Source organism: Cetorhinus maximus, chromosome 23 (genome assembly GCF_964194155.1).
Source record: "Cetorhinus maximus chromosome 23, sCetMax3.hap1.1, whole genome shotgun sequence".
NCBI classification, from domain to species: domain Eukaryota; kingdom Metazoa; phylum Chordata; class Chondrichthyes; order Lamniformes; family Cetorhinidae; genus Cetorhinus; species Cetorhinus maximus.
Window position 1 is genome coordinate 31,372,617 of NC_135901.1, and position 19,926 is coordinate 31,392,542.

Genomic DNA, 19,926 nt, shown 5'->3' on the forward strand with positions numbered 1-19,926 from the left:
CCAGCCCTGAGGGGATGTCCTTAACCCTGGCACCAGGTGGACCAGTCGAAACCATGATTTGGAGGTTTTGGACCAAAGGTGTATCCGGGGCAGATGTACAGTTCATTATTTTATTGCACGATAATTTCACTCAGCAGTCCCTGAGTCAAGGACAAAGATCACAGTGTCCCTTATTCTCGAAGCAGAGAATGCTTACAGCCCATTATGTCCTTGTTGGCTTTCTCCAAGTGCAGCTTGACTCATTTCACCTCCCCGCCTTTCCCCCCTAGTCCTGCCAATGTTTTCTCGCGATAATCATCCAATTTGCTTTTGAAGTTCATGATTGAACCTGTCTCCGGTACATCCCCAGGCAGTGTATTCCAGATCCTAACCTTCTCGCTGCATTAGAAACAGTTTTCCTCATGTCTCCTTTGCTCCTTGTGCCAATCACTGCAAGTCAGCCGTCCTTGGCCCTTCCACCAACGGGAATGGTTTCTCACCGTCTGCTTCGACCGGACCCTGCCACGACTCTCGAGCACCTCTATCGAATCTCCTCTCCGCCTTCTCTTCTCCGAGGAGAACAGGCCACAGCTTCCGCAATCGATCCGCGTAACTGAAGTTCCTCATCCCCGGGACCAGTCTCTTCAATCCTTTCCGCACCCTCTCTAATCCCTCCGCATCCATCCCAGAGCGTGGTCCCCAGAATTGGAGACGCAACAGCCCAGCCGAGGAGGAACTGGAGCTTTAGGAAGGTTCACCATAACGTCCTTGCTTTCGTGTTCTGTGCCTTCATTAATAAAGTCAAGGGTCCCACAGACTTTTATTACAGCCTCATAAAGGTGCACTGTATTGGCAATGAGTCGTATATAAGCTCCCGTCTTATCTCAGAGGCCATACGCTGTGTAGTCTTCGTGTATCTATTTATTCATTTTTGAGACTTTAACCTTAACTTTAACAGGAGGCTGTCTGGTGAAGTAACTCAGGGAAGTTTACTTAAAGTTATAAAGTCGTTCTTAACAAAGCAGGGCAATGGACTTTACGGGCGCGCTATGCCTCTTGCTTCCTAGTTCACCTCAGGGCGCGAGGCAACGCTTGGCCTCTGCTCTCTCCCGTCGCTTCTGCTCCCCTGTGGGGGGGAGGCTTTTCAAACCTCAGTTTCAAACTTGGTCCACGCCTTGGTCGCTGCTTATTAACCCTCCCCAAGCCGCAACCGGCAGCGGGGCCAATGATGTCGTTGCATTTTGACCGGCCCACGCCAGGGTGAGGCTGTTTTCTAATTGGCTGAGGGGGTGTGTGCTCAGTCTGTGATTGGTCCCCGAGGGTGACGTCCATCGATTGACACCACTTCCCAGTATCCCCCTGACTGGTTCCTTAAAATGCCAATTCCTTCTGCCGATTTCCTGATTATAGTTTGTTTCTGTTGCTGTTACGATTTCTCACAAAAATACAAGGGTGGTTTACTTGATATCTTCCTTGCCTGTTTGTGGTAGGATGGGGGAGGGCGTGCTGTCATGTCCTCACGAAGGATACCTTGAGCTCGTCGCCTCAAACTTTTTTGCCCGATTGCTGATTGTTCGAACACGGTCGATTTATTTAACATATCCCAAAATATTAACCTCCGGCCCAGTCACAGGGATGGCTAACGACAGCAGAAACAAACCCCTGTTTAATGGTTCTACCGTCTTTGCTGCCCACCACCACCACCCACCACCCTCCACCCTCCACCTCCCCCGGCAAAGTAAACCTACCCGTTCAAACTTATTGTTCGTTGAAAACCGCAAGGAAGAGAAATTTCAAATTATTACAGGGATTTAGTCAGCTTTACTGGCTATAGACTGGCGCTGAAATGAAAGGTCCTCCCTCCTTGGGGCTTTCAAACCAATTATCTCAGGGTGGAACATATCCACAGGAATCTATATTATAGAAAGAAAAATCTCTTTTAAATTTACCAATATGAGCCCTCAAGATACTAACTGAAGAACTCTAGGATATCGTTATCTCGATGTGGGCTCTTGAGGATTTAAGTACGAGGCTACGAGTCTTTCGTATTTGCTTATGAATATTTATTGTAGGAATCAATCGTGGATTACATTATGGTAAGGAATACTATTTCATAGAATAGGTGGTAATTGAAACTGGTTATACATGATAATTCTGCTTAAGATTACATACGATTTTTAAATCCACCCGGCGAAACAATTTGGATGTTCAAACAAATGTTGATTTGAGGAAACAAAAACAGAAACAGAAATACCTGGAAAAACTCAGCAGGTCTGGCAGCATCGGCGGAGAAGAGCACAGTTAACGTTTCGAGTCCTCATGACCCTACAACAGAACTAAGTAAAAATAGGAAAGGGGTAAAATATAAGCTGGTTTAAGGGGCGGGGCGGTTGTTAGGACAAGCAGTCAGTAATAGGTGGAGATAACCAAAAGATGTCACAGACAAAAGAACAAAGAGGTGTTGAAGGTGGTGATATTATCTAAAGGAATGTGCTAATTAAGAGTAGAGAGCAGGACAGGCAAGGTACAGATAGCTCTAGTGGGGGTGGGGTGAAAGAATACTAAAAGAGCATAAAAGGTAGAGATAAACAATGGGTGGAAATACATTTAAAAATAATGGAAATATGTGGGAAAAGAAAAATCTATATAATTTATTGGAAAAAACAAAAAGGAGGGGGAAGAAACGGAAAGGGGATGGGGATGGAGGAGAGAGTTCAAGATCTAAAATTGTTGAACTCAATATTCAGTCCGGAAGGCTGTAAAGTGCCTAGTCGGAAGATGAGGTGCTGTTCCTCCAGTTTGCGTTGAGCTTCACTGGAACATTGCAGCAGGCCAAGGACAGACATGTGGGCAAGAGAGCAGGGTGGAGTGTTGAAATGGCAAGCAACAGGGAGGTCTGGGTAATGCTTGCGGACAGACCGAAGGTGTTCTGCAAAGCGGTCACCCAGTCTGCATTTTGTTTCTCCAATGTAGAGGAAACCGCATTGGGAGCAACGAATGCAGTAGACTAAGTTGAGGGAAGTGCAAGTGAAATGCTGCTTCACTTGAAAGGAGTGTTTGGGCCCTTGGACGGTGAGGAGAGAGGAAGTGAAGGGGCAGGTGTTGCATCTTCTGCGTTTGCATGGGAAGGTGCCGTGGGAGGGGGTTGAGGAGTAGGGGGTGATGGAGGACTGGACCAGGGTGTCACGGAGGGAATGATCCCTACGGAATGCCGCCAGGGGAGGTGAAGGGAAGATGTGTTTGGTGGTGGCATCATGCTGGAGTTGGCGGAAATGGCGGGGGATGATTCTTTGAATGCGGAGGCTGGTGGGGTGATAAATGAGGACAAGGGGGACCCTATCATATTTCTGGGAGGGAGGAGAAGGCGTGTGGGCAGATGCATGGGAGATGGGCCGGACACGGTTGAGGGCCCTGTCAACTACCGTGGGTGGAAAACCTTGGTTAAGGAAGAAGGAGGACATGTCAGAGGAACTGTTTTTGAAGGTAGCATCATCAGAACAGATGCGATGGAGGCGAAGGAACTGAGAGAATGGGATGGAGTCCTTACAGGAAGCAGGGTGTGAGGAGCTGTAGTCGAGGTAGCTGTGGGAGTCGGTAGGCTTGTAATGGATATTGGTGAACAGTCTATCACCAGAAATTGAGACTGAGAGGTCAAGGAAGGGAAGGGAAGTGTCAGAGATGGACCATGTGAAAATGATGGAGGGGCGGAGATTGAAAGCAAAATTAATACATTTTTCCAGGTCCCGACGAGAGCACGAAGCAGCACCGAAGTAATCATTGATGTACCGGAGAAAGAGTTCTGGGAGGAGGCCGGAGTAGGACTGGAACAAGGAATGTTCCACATACCCCATAAAGAGACAGGCATAACTGGGGCCCATGCGGGTATCCATAGCCACACCCTTTATTTGGAGGAAGTGAGAGGAGTTAAAGGAGAAATTGCTCAGTGTGAGAACAAGTTCAGCCAGACGGAGGAGAGTAGTGGTGGATGGGGATTGTTTGGGCCTCTGTTCGAGGAAGAAGCAGAGACCCCTCAGACCATCCCGGTGGGGGATGGAGGTGTAGAGGGATTGGACGTCCATGTTGAAGAGGAGGCGGTTGGGGCCAGGGAACTGGAAATTGTTGATGTGACGTAAGGTATCAGAGGAATCACGGATGTAGGTGGGAAGGGACTGGACAAGGGGAGAGAGAAGGGAGTCAAGATAGCGAGAAATGAGTTCCGTGGGGCAGGAACAGGCTGACACGATCGGTCTGCTGGGACAGTCCTATTTGTGGATTTTGGGTAGGAGGTAGAAGCGGGCCGTCCGAGGTTGGGTGACTATCAGGTTGGAAGCTGTGGGAGGAAGATCTCCAGAGGAGATGAGGTCAGTAACAGTCCTGGAAACAATGGCTTGATGTTCAGTGGTGGGGTCATGGTCCAGGGAGAGGTAGGAGGAAGTGTCTGCGAGTTGGCACTCAGCCTCCGTGAGGTAGAGTCCAGTGCACCAGACAACAACAGCACCACCCTTGTCAGCGAGTTTGATGACAATGTTAGGGTTGGACCTGAGAGAACGGAGTGCGGCAAGTTCAGAGAGAGTGGTTAGAATGGGTGAGAGGAGCAGAGAAATTGAGATGGCTAATGTCACGCCGACAGTTCTCAATGAAAAGATCAAGAGAGGGTAAGAATCCAAGGGGAGGGGTCCAGGTGGAGGGAGAATATTGGAGGTGGGTAGAAGCATCCGTTGAATGGGGAGAGGACTCCTGCCCAAAGAAGTGAGCACGGAGATGAAGGTGGCGGTAGATTTGAGGAAGGTTATACTTACGACCCAGTATAATTTCTTAATAGTATGGAATGTCTTTGGCTCAACCTTAGAAGGGGGGGATTCTCTCAGACCTCAACCCTTAGTGTCCTAAAGATGGGTGACCTCTGTCTCTGTGTGTGTGTGTTGGCTTTTTAAGAAACCGTCTTTGTCTCTGTAGCTGTAACAAAACAAGCTGGCATGGTCCATTGCATTCTATAAAGACGTGTTTTTTAAAAAAATAAAGTCTTATCAATCTCTCTTTGAATCCCTGAAGGTCACGTTGTTTACTGGCTGGGTTCTTACAGTTGTTTGGCTTTATTCCAACAGTAAGGCATTCAAGGTTTTTATTTGATGAGGTCCTGCGGTGTGTCTTGCACTGAGTGGTTTTTTTTGGCAATGATTCAAATGCTGCAAATTGAAGTTCAATTTTTACTTCAGTAATGTAATCGGCACCTCAATTTCTTCATTAAATGGGTCGCTCCCTTGACACCCCAGCTGTCAGAATGAACGTGGTTCAGTCCTGGGTGTGATTAGCAGCAGCAACAACAGCAGAATCCAACCCCTGTTGTCACTTGTGAACTCACTGGTGTCTCAGCAGCTTGGATAACATTCTGAACCTCTTCAAGCAGCAGAAGCAGCTGACCAGTCCCTCCTCACTGCGAATGCGGTGCCAGTTCTTCAGAGCTTTTTAACAAGTCACTCCCAAAGTCCGAGCACTGAAATGGTCTCTAATCGGTGTGGGTTCTGTGGTGCCTCAGCAGCTTGGAAGAGCAAGTGAAGCCCTTCCCACACTCCGAGCAGGTGAACGGCCTCTCCCCGGTGTGAATGCGCCTGTGCCTCAGCAGACTGGCCAACTGGGTGAACCCCTTCCCGCACTCGGTGCAGGCGCACGGCCTCTCCCCGGTGTGAACGTGCCGGTGCTTCGTCAGGTTGGAAGAGTCGCCGAACCCGTTCCCGCACACGGAGCAGGTGAACGGCCTCTCCCCGGTGTGGATGCGTCTGTGTGTCAGCAGAGTGGTTAACTGAGTGAATCCCTTCCCGCACTCGGGGCAGGTGAATGGCCGCTCCCCGGTGTGAACTCGCTGGTGCCTCAGCAGGTTGGACAACTGAGTGAATCCTGTCCCACACTCGGAGCAGGTGAATGGCCTCTCCCCGGTGTGAACTCGCTGGTGCCTCAGGAGGTCAGAGGAATGAGCAAACCCTTTCCCGCATTCGGTGCAGGTGAACGGCCTCTCCCCGGCGTGAACCTGCCAGTGGGTCTGCAGGGTGGATGGGTCACTGAATCCAGTCCCACACATAGAGCAGACGAAGGGGCTCTCCCCAGAGTGAACGCACTGGTGGGTCAGCAGGCTGGATGAATCACTGAACCCCTTCCCACACTCAGAGCAGGTGAATGGCCTCGCTCCGGAATGGATACGGCGGTGCCTCTGCAGGTTGGACGAATCAGTGAATCCCTTCCCACACTCCGAGCAGGTGAATGGCCTATCCCCTGTGTGAACCCGTTGGTGTGTCTGCAGGCTGGATGAATCACTAAATCCCTTCCCACACTGAGAGCAGGTGAACGGTCTCTCCCCAGTGTGAGTGCGTCGATGAGATTCCAGCTGTGATGGGTAATTGAATCCCTTCCCACAGTCTGCACATTTCCACGGTTTCTCCATGGTCCAGGTGTCCTTGTGACTTTCCAGGTTGGACAATCAGCCAAAGCCTCGTCCACACACAGAACAAGTGTACGGTTTCTTCTCGCTGTGAATGGTGATGTTTTTCTCAGGCTGTGTAACTGGTTTAAGCTCTTTCCACAGTCAGTTCACTGGAAACACTCTCACTCGGGTGTGTGTGTGTCTCGGTGCTTTTCCAGTCACACTGATGTTTGGAATCTTTTCCCACAGGTAAACACTTCTCCTTCCACATTCAAAGGCCGATTGATCAGATGCTGATGAATCGAGTGACTCTGTCATTCCTTGGCGTGATTGTTGGTTTGATTTTCCTGTCTGTCCATCCTCCCCCGCTGATACCCTGCAAAAGGAGGTCACAGAAATCATCACAACAAAAACAGAAAGTGCTGGAAAAACTCAGCAGGTCTGACAGCATCTGTGGAGAGGAAGACAAGAGTTAACATTTCGAGCACGTATGACTCTTCTTCAGGGAAGAGTCATCTTCTTCAGAAGCCATCACTCTAAGTATAGGATTGAAATTCACAACAGACAATTCTAGTTTCTGTGCAACATTTCCCTTGGTATACGGGTCCCCTCCCCAACAATTTGGAAATCTGTCCTCCCCCACCTTACTCCGAACCCCCTCTACTTTATTGACCCCCTGTCTGGTCCCCCTCCTCAGGACTCAGTCTGACGCCGTCACCGGGTACTTGTTCTTGCCCCTCTTTTTGGGGGGGTCTGCCCCTTCCCCAATTTAGGACACAACCCACCCATTCTTTGCCATCCTGCCCTTTGCGCCACCCCAGAGTGTCTGCTTGTCCTCCACCACCATCGTTGCTGAAGCCCCTGGAAATAAGGACAACGATATTCCCACCATCAACCCTCATTTCACTCACATGGCTCAAAATGCTTGGCACAAAATCACAATTAATTGCCTTCACCAAATTGGAGAAATGACTTATCCCTTTTTTTCTTCGTGAGATAAAAATCTGCATTTTGATCACAATTTAAAGAATAGCCCATCCCAATTGCATCTCCTCACTGGGAGCTTCTGCATGGACAATGAAGGTGGGAAAACCTTGGCAGAGCCCAACTCGCAAGGGGTGGGAATCCAGCCCCCGCCTCCTCCCCCCGTGATTGGTTGGAGGACCGCCTGGTCCTCCGGGCCGAACTCTGACTGTGATTGGTGGAGACACCCTTCAATCAGCCGGACGACATGTCCCACACGATCAGCTCTCCGAAGCTCGGAGGGAGGCAGCGGGAAGAGGCGTCCAGCCCCACCCTCATCCCTCTGTGATTGGTTGGAGGACCTCCTGGTCCTCCGGGCCGGTAGCTGCTCGCTATTGGTCCAGAGACCCTTTAATCAGCCGGATGGGCCGTCCACAACGTTCGGTTCCGCTCGGCCGCCGAGTGGAGGAGGAGGGAGAGCCAGAGACCCAGGCGAATGACGGAAACCTCAGCCGGTCAGCGAGCACTTTTTTGGGGGTGGGGTGATAAGGGGAAGAGATCATTCAATTTAAAAGCACTAATTTAACGCTAATTTAGCGCGGGCAGACAACCGGTCTCCGAGGCCGGCGGCCAGTATTACCATGGGAACCGGCCGCCATATTGGGGGCGAGAGGCAGGCGGCCGGGTGGATCAGGACGCATGCGCCGCCGCCATCTTGTGGCAGTGACAGAGTGGGCGGGACTTCTGGTTCCCAACTTTGCTCCCAGTGCCCGGGAGGGACAATCATTGACTCCCAGGGATTTCATTCTCTCTCTGCACAAAACCCACCCCCCACAAACACACACACACACACACACACAGGGGAGTTTCCTCAACAACATGTTCCCTCTTTCTTGAGCTGAAGGCACATTGCAACTTAATGGGGCACCGACCCTTGGCCATTCAGATGGCCTTTCGTGAGCAAGTGAGCTGGGACCTCAGAATGAGAGGAGGCCATTCAGCCCCCCTTCCACCTTTCAACGGGCTCACGGCTGACTTCCACTTGGACTCTATTCCTTTGTCTGTGCCCCATATCCCTTGATACCCCTCACCCAATGAAAATTTATCAATCTTAATCTTGAATATTTGCTGAAACATGTTTCTGAATCTTTTCGTCCTCCACTCATCAGGCCAAACACAAGAATGCCAAATTTCAAATAGTCACAGCAATTTATGCTACAGAAGGGAAAAAGCAGCACCTCGAACGATCGGAGTCGACTTGCCAAATTGGGCGCGGGACGAGAACAAAAAGCTTTGGCGACATGTCTCTCTTGTCAGCAATATTCAAGTTCTGTACTGCTGAGCAACGACCTCAGTCTTGAAGAATTTCCAGTTTTGATGAATTTCACGGAGCTGATGTCTCTCCCCACAGACGCCAGCTGCCAGACCTGCTGACTATTTCCAGCATTTTCTGTTTTCATTCTTGAACATTTCCAGCTGACTACCCCCACTATCCACAGGCTCTAGGTGGAAGGATTTACTGTCGTGTGCACAGTTATGGTCATGTTTTACTGCAAATACACTGGCATGTTTACACCAATTAAAGGGTCAGTGGGAAGAGCTTTGGAAAAAATAAACCAGCACACTGGCTCCCAATTCCAACCAAAGGCCCTTTCCTTTCCGTGGCGAACAGAGATCCCACTGCACCTAATCTGCAAGTCAGTCGGAGCACAGAAGCACAAGAAATAGGAGCAGGAGTGGACCACATGGCCCAACATGCCTCCTCCACCATTCACTACGATCATGGTTGATCTTGGGCTTCAACTCCTGCCCACTCCAAACATCTCTTAATTCCCCCAAGAGACCAAAAATCTGTCTCTCCGAGCGTTAAATATTTTCAACCATGAAAAATCCACAACCCTCTGGGGTCAGGAATTCCAAAGACTCGCAACTCTCTAGAATGAAGAATTTTCTCCATCTCGGTCTTCGCTAAACATCTCCTTGTCCCGAGACAGCGCCCCCCCCCCCCCCCAAATGTTTTAGATTCCCCCAGCCAGCGGAAAGGACCCACTCGGTGTCTATCCCATCAAGTCCGTTCAAAACCCTTCAGTATGTTTCAACGAAATCGCCTCATTCTTCTAAACTCCAAAGAGTATAGGCCCAATTTACTCAGACTCTCGTGACGGGACGACTCTCTAATCCCAGGGACCGATCTAGTGAACCTGCCTCCGATGCAAGTATATCCTTCCTTAAATATGGAGACCAAAATTGCACACGTTGTGCCAGGTCTCACCTAAACCAGGTACAATTGCAGCGAGACTTCGTTATTGTTGTTCTTCAATACCCTTACATGAAAAGCCAAAATGCCACTTGCCTTCCTAATTGCTTGTACCTGCACGCTAACTTTACACAAGCACACCCAAGTGTCTCTGAACAATAACAATTACAAGTTTCATGCCTTTATTTAAAAAAAAAAGTCTGCTTTCCTGTCAATATCAAAACAGATAACCTCACAGTTCCCCGCATTATATTCCATCTGCCATCTTGGACCGCTCACTTAACCTGGCTATGTCTCTTTGCAGACTCTTTGTGCTCTCCTCAGAGCTTACGTTTCCATCTAGCTTTGTTTCGTCAGCCAAACTTCGATACATTATTCTCTGTCCCTTCATCTAAGTCACAAATATCTATTGTAAATAAATTGTGGCCTCAGCACTGATCCTTGCAGCACTCCGCGAATGGCGGAGCAGACTCGATGGGCCGATTGCCTAATTTCTGCTCCTATGTCTGATGGTCTAATCACAGCCTGTCAACTTGAAAATGCCCCATTTATGCCTGTTCCTTGCTTCCTGTAAATCGATGCTAATAGAACCATAGAAAAGTTACAGCACAGAAGGAGGCCATTTGGCCCATCTTGTCCATGCCAGCCCGAGGACAGCCAGGTGCCCTTTCTAATCCCACCTTCCTGCACCCGGCCCATAGCCCTGCAGCTTACAGCACTTAAGGTTGCAACTCCATAAGCCTTTATCTTGTGTATTAACCTTTTGTGTGGCATCTTTTGTAATGTCTTTTGGAAATCCAGGTATACTACATCTACTGGTTCCCCTTTATCTACCTTGCTAGTTGCATCCTCAAAAAAAACTCAAAGAAATACGTCAAAGCATGACTTCCCTTTCGTAAAATCATGCTGACTTTGTCTGATCATACTATGATTTTCCACGCTTCCCGTATTGTTAACGTTTCCTGAAGAATAGATTCCAGAATTTTTCCAATGACTGGCATCAGGCTGAGTGGCCTGCAGTTCCCTGTTTTGTCTCTCCCTCCTTTCTTGAACAGCAGCGTTACATTGCTGACTTCCAACCTATTGGGGCCATTCCAGAATCTAGGGAATTTTGGGAAATCGCTGTCTCTGCAGCTATCCCTTTTCAAACCCTTGGATGTAGGCCATCAGGTCTTGGGAATTTGTTGCATTTTAGTCCCTTGAGTTTCTCCAGTCCTTATTTTCTTCTCTACTGATATTAATTACTTTTAATTCCTCACTCTTTTTAGCACCTAGGTTACCCTCTATTTCTGGTATGCAACTTGGGTCTCCCACTGTGAAGACAGACACATAATATTTGGTCAATGTCGGTTGCTATTTCCACATTTCCCATAATAATTTCTTTTGTCTCTGCTTCTAGGGACCAACATTTACTTTAGCTACTCTCTCCCTTTTTATATACTCGTGAAAGGTCTGATAATCCTTTCTCTTTGTATTTCTGGCTAGTTTTTGCTTGTGTTCTATATTTTTTTTTCCTTTGATCAACTTTTTCGTGGCCCCTTTGTTGGTTTCTTAAACACTCCCAATTCTCAGACTTGCTAAAGTTCTCTGCAAATTTACAAGCCTCTTCTTTTAATCTTAGCACCATCCTTAAAGTCCGGAGCGAGACACGGATGAATCTTTCTTGCTGAGTTTTTTGCTTTTCAATGCAATGCGTCATATTTTGTTGAGCATTTTGAATTAAAAGCAAAAAACTGCGGATGCTGGAAATCCAAAACAAAAACAAAAATACCTGGAAAAACTCAGCAGGTCTGGCAGCATCTGCGGAGAGGAGCACAGTTAATGTTTCGAGTCCATATGACTCTTCAACAGAACTAAGGAAAAATAGAAAAGAGGTGAAATATAAGCTGCTTTAAGGGGGGGGGGGGTGGGACAAGTAGAGCTGGATAGAGGGCCAGTGATAGGTGGAGATAACCAAAAGATGTCACAGACAAAAGGACAAAGAGGTGTTGAAGTTGGTGATATTATCTAAGGAATGTGATAATAAAGGTACAGATAGGGGGTGGGGTGGGGGGAAGGGATCGAAATAGGCTCAAAGACAAAGATAAAACAATGGTTGGAAATACATTTAAAAATAATGGAAATAGGTGGGAAAAGAAAAATCTATATAAATTATTGGGAAAAAGGGGGATCGGAAAGGGGGTGGGGATGGAGGAGAGAGTTCACGATCTAAAATTGTTGAACTCAATATTCAGTCCGGAAGGCTGTAAAGTGCCTAGTCGGAAGATGAGGTGCTGTTCCTCCAGTTTGCGTTGAGCTTCACTGGAACATTGCAGCTGGCCAAGGACGGACATGTGGGCAAGAGAGCAGGGTGGAGCATTTTGAATTGTTTGTTTAAGTGTTTCCCGCTGTTTTATTTACCCTCACACCTTTCTTGTCCATTTGCCCAATCAACCTCAGCCAGCTCTCCCCTTCTACCTATGTAATCGGCTTGTTTAAGTTTAAGATTTCTGTTTGTGATTAGAGGCTTATGGAAAAGGTTACCGGCTATTATTGAATTATTATAGCAGGGCACTTGGAAAAATTCAAGGTAATCAGGCAGAGTCAACATGGTTTTGTGAAAGGGAAATCATGCTTAACCAATTTATTGGAGTTCTTTGAAGGAGTCACATGTGGAAGGCATTCAAAGGCAAAATTTTGAGAGTGCAGAGTTTGCATGTTCCTGTAAGGATTAAAGGCAAAGTTAACAGGCATAGGAAACCTTGGTTTTCAAGGGATATTGGCGACCTGGTTAAGAAGAAGAGAGAGGTGTATAGCAGGTATAGGCAACAAGGAGCAAATGAGGTACTTGTAGAGTATAGAAAATGTAAGAAAATACTAAAGAAGGAAATCAGGAAGGCAAAAAGAAGACATGAGGTTGCTTTGGCAGGTAATGTGAAGGTAAACCCGAAGGGTTTCTACAAGTATATTAAAAGTAAAAGGATAGTAAGGGACACAATTGGTCCCCTTGAAGATCAGTGTGGTCGTCTATGTGTGGAGCCTCAAGAGAGGGGGAGATCTTAAACAGTTTTTTTGCATCAGTATTTACTCAGGAAACTGGCATAGTGTATAAGGAAGGAAGGGAAACAAGCAGTAGTGTCATGGAACATATAGAGATTAAAGAGGTGGAGGTGCTTGGTGCCTTACAGCGAATAAAGGTAGATAAATCCCCCGGGCCTGACATGATATTCCCTCGGACCTTGAGGGAGACTAGTGTAGAAATTGCAGGGGCCCTGGCAGAAATATTTAAAATGTCCTTAGCCACGGGTGAGGTGCCAGAGGATTGGAGGGTAGCTCATGTTGTTCCGTTGTTTAAAAAAGGCTCCAAAAATAAACCAGGTAATTACAGGCCAGTGAGCCTGACGTCAGTAGTAGGTAAATTATTGGAAGGTGTTCTGAGAGATCGGATATACAATTATTTGGACAGCCAAGGGCTGATTAAGGATAGTCAGCATGGCTTTGTGCGTGGTAGGTCGTGTTTAACAAACCTTGTAGAGTTTTTCGAGGAGGTTACCAAGAAAGTAGATGAAGGAAAGGCTGTGGATGTTGTCTACATGGACTTTAGTAAGGCCTTTGACAAGGTCCCACATGGGAGGTTAGTTCATAAGGTTCAGACACTGGTATCCACGGAGAGGTTGTAAACTGGATTCGAAATTGGCTGTGTGGGAGAAGACAGAGAGTGGTAGTGGATGATTGCTTCTCAGACTGGAGGTCTGTGACTAGTGGTGTGCCTCAGGGATCTGTGCTGGGACCATTGTTGTTTGTTGTCTATATCAATGATTTGGATGATAATGTGGTAAATTGGATCAGCAAGTTTGCTGATGACACTAAGATTGGAGGCGTTGTGGACAGCGAGGGAGGCTTTCAAAGCTTGCAGAGGGATCTGGACCAACTGGAAAAATGGGCCAGAAAATGGCAGATGGAATTTAATGCAGAAAAGTGTGAGGTATTGCATTTTGGAAGGACAAACCAAGGTAGGACATACGCAGTAAATGGTAGGGCACTGAGGAGTGCGGAGGAACAAAAGGATCTGGGAGTTCAGATACATAATTCACTGAAAGTGGCGTCACAGGTAGACAGGGTTGTAAAGAAAGCTTTTGGCATACTGGCCTTCATAAATCAAAGTATTGAGTATAGGAGTTGAGATGTTATGGTGAGGTTGTATAAGACATTGGTGAGGCCAACTTTGGAGTATTGTGTGCAGTTCTGGTCACCTAACTACAGGAAGGATAGCAGTAAGATTGAAAGAGTGCAGAGAAGATTTACTGGGATGTTGCCGGGTCTTCAGGAGTTGAGTTACAGGGAAAGATTAAACAGGTTAGGACTTTATTCCTTGGAGCGTAGAAGGATGAGGGGAGATTTGATAGAAGTTTACAAAATTATGAGGGGTATAGACAGAGTAAATGCGAGTAGGCTCTTTCCACTTAGATTAGGAGAGATAAAACCGAGAGGACATGGCTTTAGGGTGAAAGGGGAAAGGTTTAGGGGGAACTTCTTCACTCAGAGAGTGGTGAGAGTGTGGAATGAGCTGCCATCTGACGTAAATGCGGGCTCACTCTTAAGTTTTAAGAATAAATTGGATAGATACATGGATGGGAGAGGTCTGGAGGGTTAAGAACTGGGTGTAGGTCAATGGGATTAGCGGAATAATATTTCGGCATAGACTAGAAGGGCCGAAAGGCCTGTTTTCTGTGCTGGAGTGTTCTATGGTTCTATGTGCTGTGGACATGTACTGTACTTGGATTTCCAGAAGTAATTCGATAAGGTACCACATCAAGGTTACCGTGGAAAATAAAAGCTCATGGTGCAGGGGGTAACATATTGGCATGGATAGACTAGCTAACAGGAAACAGAGGGTAGTCCTAACTGGGTCATTTTCTGGTTGACCACAATGTAATACCTCGATTGAACCTGCCTCCACCACCCTCTCAAGAAGTTTGTACCAGACTCCAACCACCCTCTGGGTGACAAATTTTTCCTCGCATCACTTTTACCAATTATGTTGAATCTGTGCCCTCTAGTTCCTGATGCTCTCGAGTGGGAACAGTTTCTCACTATTTACCCTGTCCACACCCCTCAGGGTCTTGAATACCTCTATCAAGTCTCCTCTCAGCCTTCTTTTCTCCAAGGAAAACAGTCCCAACCTCTCCAATCTATAGCTACATAGCTACAGTTCTTCATCCCTGGAATCATTCTTGTGAATCTTCTCTGTACTCCCTCCAAAGCCTTCATATCCTTCCTCAAGTATGGCTCCCAGAACTGGACACAGTACTCCAGCTGATGCCTGACACTAGTACTAGTCTTATAAAAGTTCAACCTGACCTCCTTATCTTGTACTCAATGCCCCTATTAAGAAAGCCTAAGATACAACAGGCTTTATTAACTGCTCTCTCAACCCGTTCTGCAATCTTCAATGACTTATGTAAAGAGCACCTTCCAAAATCCACGACCTCTACCATCTAGAAGGACAGGGACGAGGGTGGAACACCATCATCTGCAAATTCCCCTCCAAGTCATAGACCATCTTGACTTGAAACTATATCACCCTCCCTTCACTGTCGCTGGGTCAACATCCTGCAACACCCTTCCTAACAGCACTGTGGATCTATCTACACCACAAGGACTGCAGCGGTTCAAGAAGGCAGCCACCACCACCACCTTCTAAAGGGCAGTTCAGGATGGGCAATAAATGCTGGCCTAGCCAGCGAGGCCCACGTCCCATGAAAGAATATGGAAGAATAATTTTAAAAATACAAAATTGAGTTTTAGGATATAATGTTTAAACTGCAGAGCAACGGGGGATAAGAAACTGATAAGTAACCCTGACGTAAATGTAATTCAAACAAGCTTGAAGTTAATTATACTTAAACGCTGACCTGACCAGTGGTTATCTTACAAGGTCAGAGGGAGAGGCGTAAACATTTGCACAATGGATGACCCATTTTTAAAGCCTTAGGTATTAGTTCAATAAAAGTTCAGTAAAAGTTTTAAATTATGTATGTAGTTTCCAGCTGGATATCATGACGGGCTGGGGGGGGCGTTAAAAAAAAAGGAGCTGCAGGAATGCTGAGATTGAAGCTGGAGGGAAAATCTACAGTGGTCCTCACAGAGCCTTGGGGCAAAGAAAACGATCAGCAAAATTAACTCGAAAGCATTGAGTAGGGAACCAGAACAGGGGACTGAAGCATCCACAGTCAAGAGGTATTCAATGTAAGGCTTACCTTGGAGAATAGCTGGAACACAGAGGAAAATTAAAGTGAATTCTCGAGGGCTATGGGCGTACAAATAGTCGTCTGGTGGTACTTAACTTGAGTATTGCTGAAAAGAGACACTTAGTCGAAGCACAAATTAAGGACAAAGGTGACAGTGTCTTTTATGAGAAACATAGAACAGTTACAGCCCATTATGTCCTTGCCGGCTCTCTCAAAGTGCAACCTCGTTCACTTCACTTCTCTGCCTTTTCCCTGTAGCCCTGTAAATGTTTCCTCATGATAATTATCCAATATCCTTTTAAAACTACCTCCAGCACATTCCCAGGCAGTGCACTCCAGACTCTCGCCACTCGCAGCGTTTGAAATGTTTTTCCTCATGTCGCTTTTGCTGCTTGTGCTGATCACCGCAAATCAGCGCCCTCTGGTTCCGGATCCTTCCACCAACGGGAATGGTTTCTCACCGTCTGCTCCGACAGGACCCCCTCACGACTCTCGAGCACCTCTATCGAATCTCCTCTCCGCCTTCTCTTCTCCGAGGAGAACAGGCCACAGCTTCCGCAATCGATCCGCGTAACTGAAGTTCCTCATCCCCGGGACCAGTCTCTTGAATCCTTTCCGCACCCTCTCTAATCCCTCCGCATCCATCCCAGAGCGTGGTCCCTAGAATTGGAGACGCAACAGCCCAGCTGAGGAGGAACTGGAGCTTTACGAATGTTCACCATAACGTCCTTGCTTTTGTGTTCTGTGCCTTCATTAATAAAGTCAAGGGTCCCACAGGCTTTTATTATAGCCTCATAAAGGGTGCACCGTATTGACAATGAGTCGTATATAAGCTCTCGTCTGACCTTAGAGACAACAGGGATCTGACACACTGATTGTTTAAACGCAGCTTATTTATTTCATATATCCAAAATATTAATCTCCACATCAATCATTGGACTTATTAACATCAGCAGAAACAGACCCCAACTGTCAGAATGAACGTGGTTCAGTCCTGGGTGTGATTAGCAGCAGCAACAACAGCAGAATCCAACCCCTGTTGTCACTTGTGAACTCACTGGTGTCTCAGCAGCTTGGATGACATTCTGAACCTCTTCAAGCAGCAGAAGCAGCTGACCGGTCCCTCCTCACTGCGAATGTGGTGCCAGTCCTCAGAGTTTATTTTTAAAGTCTCTAGTCAGTATGATTTCCGTGGTGTCTCAGCAGGTTGGATGAACAAGTGAACCCCTTCCCACACACGGTGCAGGTGAAGGGCCTCTCCCCGGTGTGGACGAGCCGGTGTTTCCGCAGGGTGGACGAGTCACTGAACCCGTTCCCGCACACGGAGCAGGTGAACGGCCTCTCCCCGGTGTGAATGCGCCGGTGGGTCAGCAGACTCGACAACTGAGTGAATCCCTTCCCGCACACGGGGCAGGTGAACGGCCGCTCCCCGGTGTGAACTCGCCGGTGGGTCAGCAGGTTGGACAACTGAGTGAACCCCTTCCCGCACTCGGAGCAGGTGAACGGCCTCTCCCCGGTGTGAATGCGCTGGTGTTTCAAGAGATGGGAGGAATGAGCAAAACCTTTCCCGCACTCGGTGCAGGTGAACGGCCTCTCCCCGGCGTGAACCTGCCAGTGGGTCTGCAGGGTGGATGGATCGCTGAATCCAGTCCCACACATGGAGCAGATGAATGGGCTCTCCCCAGTGTGAAGACGCTGGTGGGTCAGCAGGTTGGATGATTGAGTGAATCCCTTTCCACACACGGAGCAGGTGAAGGGCCTCTCCCCAGTGTGAACACGCTGGTGTGCCAGCAGGTTGGCTGACTGAGCGAATCCCTTCCCACACTCAGAGCAGATAAAAGGCTTCTCCCCTGAGTGAACGCGCTGGTGGGTCAGCAGGCTGGATGAATCACTGAACCCCTTCCCACACTCAGAGCAGGTGAATGGCCTCGCTCCGGAATGGATACGGCGGTGCCTCTGCAGGTTGGACGAATCAGTGAATCCCTTCCCACACTCCGAGCAGGTGAATGGCCTCTCCCCTGTGTGAACCCGTTGGTGTGTCTGCAGGCTGGATGAATCACTAAATCCCTTCCCACACTGAGAGCAGGTGAACGGTCTCTCCCCAGTGTGAGTGCGTCGATGAGATTCCAGCTGGGATGGGTAATTGAATCCCTTCCCACAGTCCGCACATTTCCACGGTTTCTCCATGGTCCAGGTGTCCTTGTGACCTTCCAGGTTGGACAATTAGCCAAAGCCTCGTCCACACACAGAATAAGTGTACAGTCTCTCCTCGCTGTGAATGGTGTGATTTTTTTTTTCGGAAATGTAACTGATTAAAGCTCTTTCCACAGTCAGTGCACTGGAACACTCTCCCTCGGGTATGCGTGTCGCTGATTTTCCAGTCACAGTGATGTTTCCAATCTTTTCCCAAACATTTCTCCTTCCACATTCAAAGACCGATGATATTCAGATATGAATCAAGTGACTCTGTCAGATCATGACGTGATCATTGGTTTCAGTTTCGTGTCTGTCAATCCTCCCCTTCTGATATGCTGTGAAAGGAGTTTACAGAAGTCATCACTAAGTCCAGGATTGAAATTCGCAACAGACAATTCTAGTTTCTGTGCAACATTTCCCTTCGTATCCGGGTCCCCTCCCCTACAATTTGGAAATCTGTCAACCCCTATCTTGCTCCGAACCCCCTCCACTTCTTTGACCCCCTGTCTGGTCCCCCTCCTCAGGACTCAGTCTGACGCCGTCACTGGGTACCTGTTCTTGCCCCTCTTTTTGGGGGTCTGCCGCTTCCCCAATTTAGGACACAACCCACCCATTCTTTGCCATCCTGCCCTTTGTCCCACCCCAGAGTGTCTGCTCGTCCTCCACCACCATCTTTGCTGAAGCCCCTGGAAATAAGGACAACGATATTCCCACCATCAACCCACATTTCACTCACATGGCTCAAAATGCTTGGCACAAAATCACAATTAATTGCCTCCACCAAATTTGAGAAATGACTTATCCCTTTTTTTCTTCGTGAGATAAAAATCTGCATTTTGATCACAATTTAAAGAACACCCCATCTCAATTGCACCTCCTCACTGGGAGCTTCTGCATGGACAATGAAGACAGACCAACCTTGGCAGAGCCCAACTCGCAAGGGGTGGAAGTCCAGGCCCCCCCCTCTATGATTGGTGGGAGGACCGACTGGTCCTCCAAGCTGTCTCCAATCACCATTGGTCGGAGATACAGTCAATCATCCGCGCTTATGCGTCACGTTCACACGTTCAGCTTTCTGCAGCTGGAATGACGGAGAGTCCAGCCTCCTCTCTATGATTGATGGGAGGACCGATTGGTCCTCCAAGCCGCTGCGGATCACCATTGGTCGGAGGTACAATCAATCATTCACGTCCGGGCGTCACGTCCACACGTTAAGTTCTCCGCAGCTGGAGTGACGGGCGGCGAGGGGCGGGGGTGGGTCCAGCCCCCTGCTCTTTGTGATTGCTGGGAGGACCAGATGGTCCTCCGGGCCAAGGCCCGATCGTCATTGGTCCGAATGCCTGTCAATCATCTTCTAGTCGACGTCATGTGCGCGCGATCCGTTCCGCTCCGCCACCAAGTGGAGCAGGAGGTGGGAGAAGTGGATCTGGAGGGAAGATCCAGAAGCCGAGGCGAATGACAGCAACCGGTCAGCGCACTCCTCTTGGTGGGGATAAGGGATGAGATCCTACAATTTCAAAGCACTAATTTAACACTCTCTGTTTCAACCCCCCTCACCGAGGCTGTGCCGGCAGACAACCGGCTCCGAGGTAGGCGGTCAGCGTTACCATGGGAACCGGCCGCCATCTTGGGGACGAGAGGAAGGCGGCCGGGTGGATCAGGGCGCATGCGCAGCCACCGCCATCTTGTGGCAGGGTACAAGGAGTGGGCGTGGCTTGTGGTTCCCAACTTTGGTCCCAGTGCCCGGGAGGGACAAGCATTGATTCCCATGGATTTCATTCTCACTCTGCACAAAACCCAGCCCCACAAACACCCACACACACACACACAGGGGAGTTTCCTCAACAACATGTTCCCTCTTTCCTGTGCTGAAGGCACTGACATGA

The 19,926-nt window shown here is 48.3% G+C and overlaps 1 protein-coding gene across 2 annotated transcripts; it reads right to left on the bottom strand.

The window, feature by feature from the left end:
* Positions 1–358: 358 nt before the first annotated feature.
* On the bottom strand, positions 359–18,994 carry LOC144697041 (uncharacterized). 2 transcript variants are annotated; one of them, XR_013580293.1, is made up of 3 exons: positions 18,777–18,902; positions 16,690–18,375; positions 359–862 (listed from the first exon to the last, which is right to left on the bottom strand). XR_013580293.1 is itself a non-coding variant. In XM_078568824.1 (2 exons), exon 2 carries the CDS (start codon positions 18,029–18,031, stop codon positions 17,018–17,020), a length of 1,014 nt encoding a protein of 337 aa, XP_078424950.1. In that variant the 5' UTR covers positions 18,032–18,375; positions 18,959–18,994; the 3' UTR covers positions 16,905–17,017. The 2 variants fall into 2 exon arrangements, 1 of the variants encoding a protein (XP_078424950.1); XM_078568824.1 differs by lacking the exons at positions 359–862; positions 18,777–18,902 and adding an exon at positions 18,959–18,994 and having other exon boundaries at positions 16,905–18,375.
* Positions 18,995–19,926: the final 932 nt, after the last annotated feature.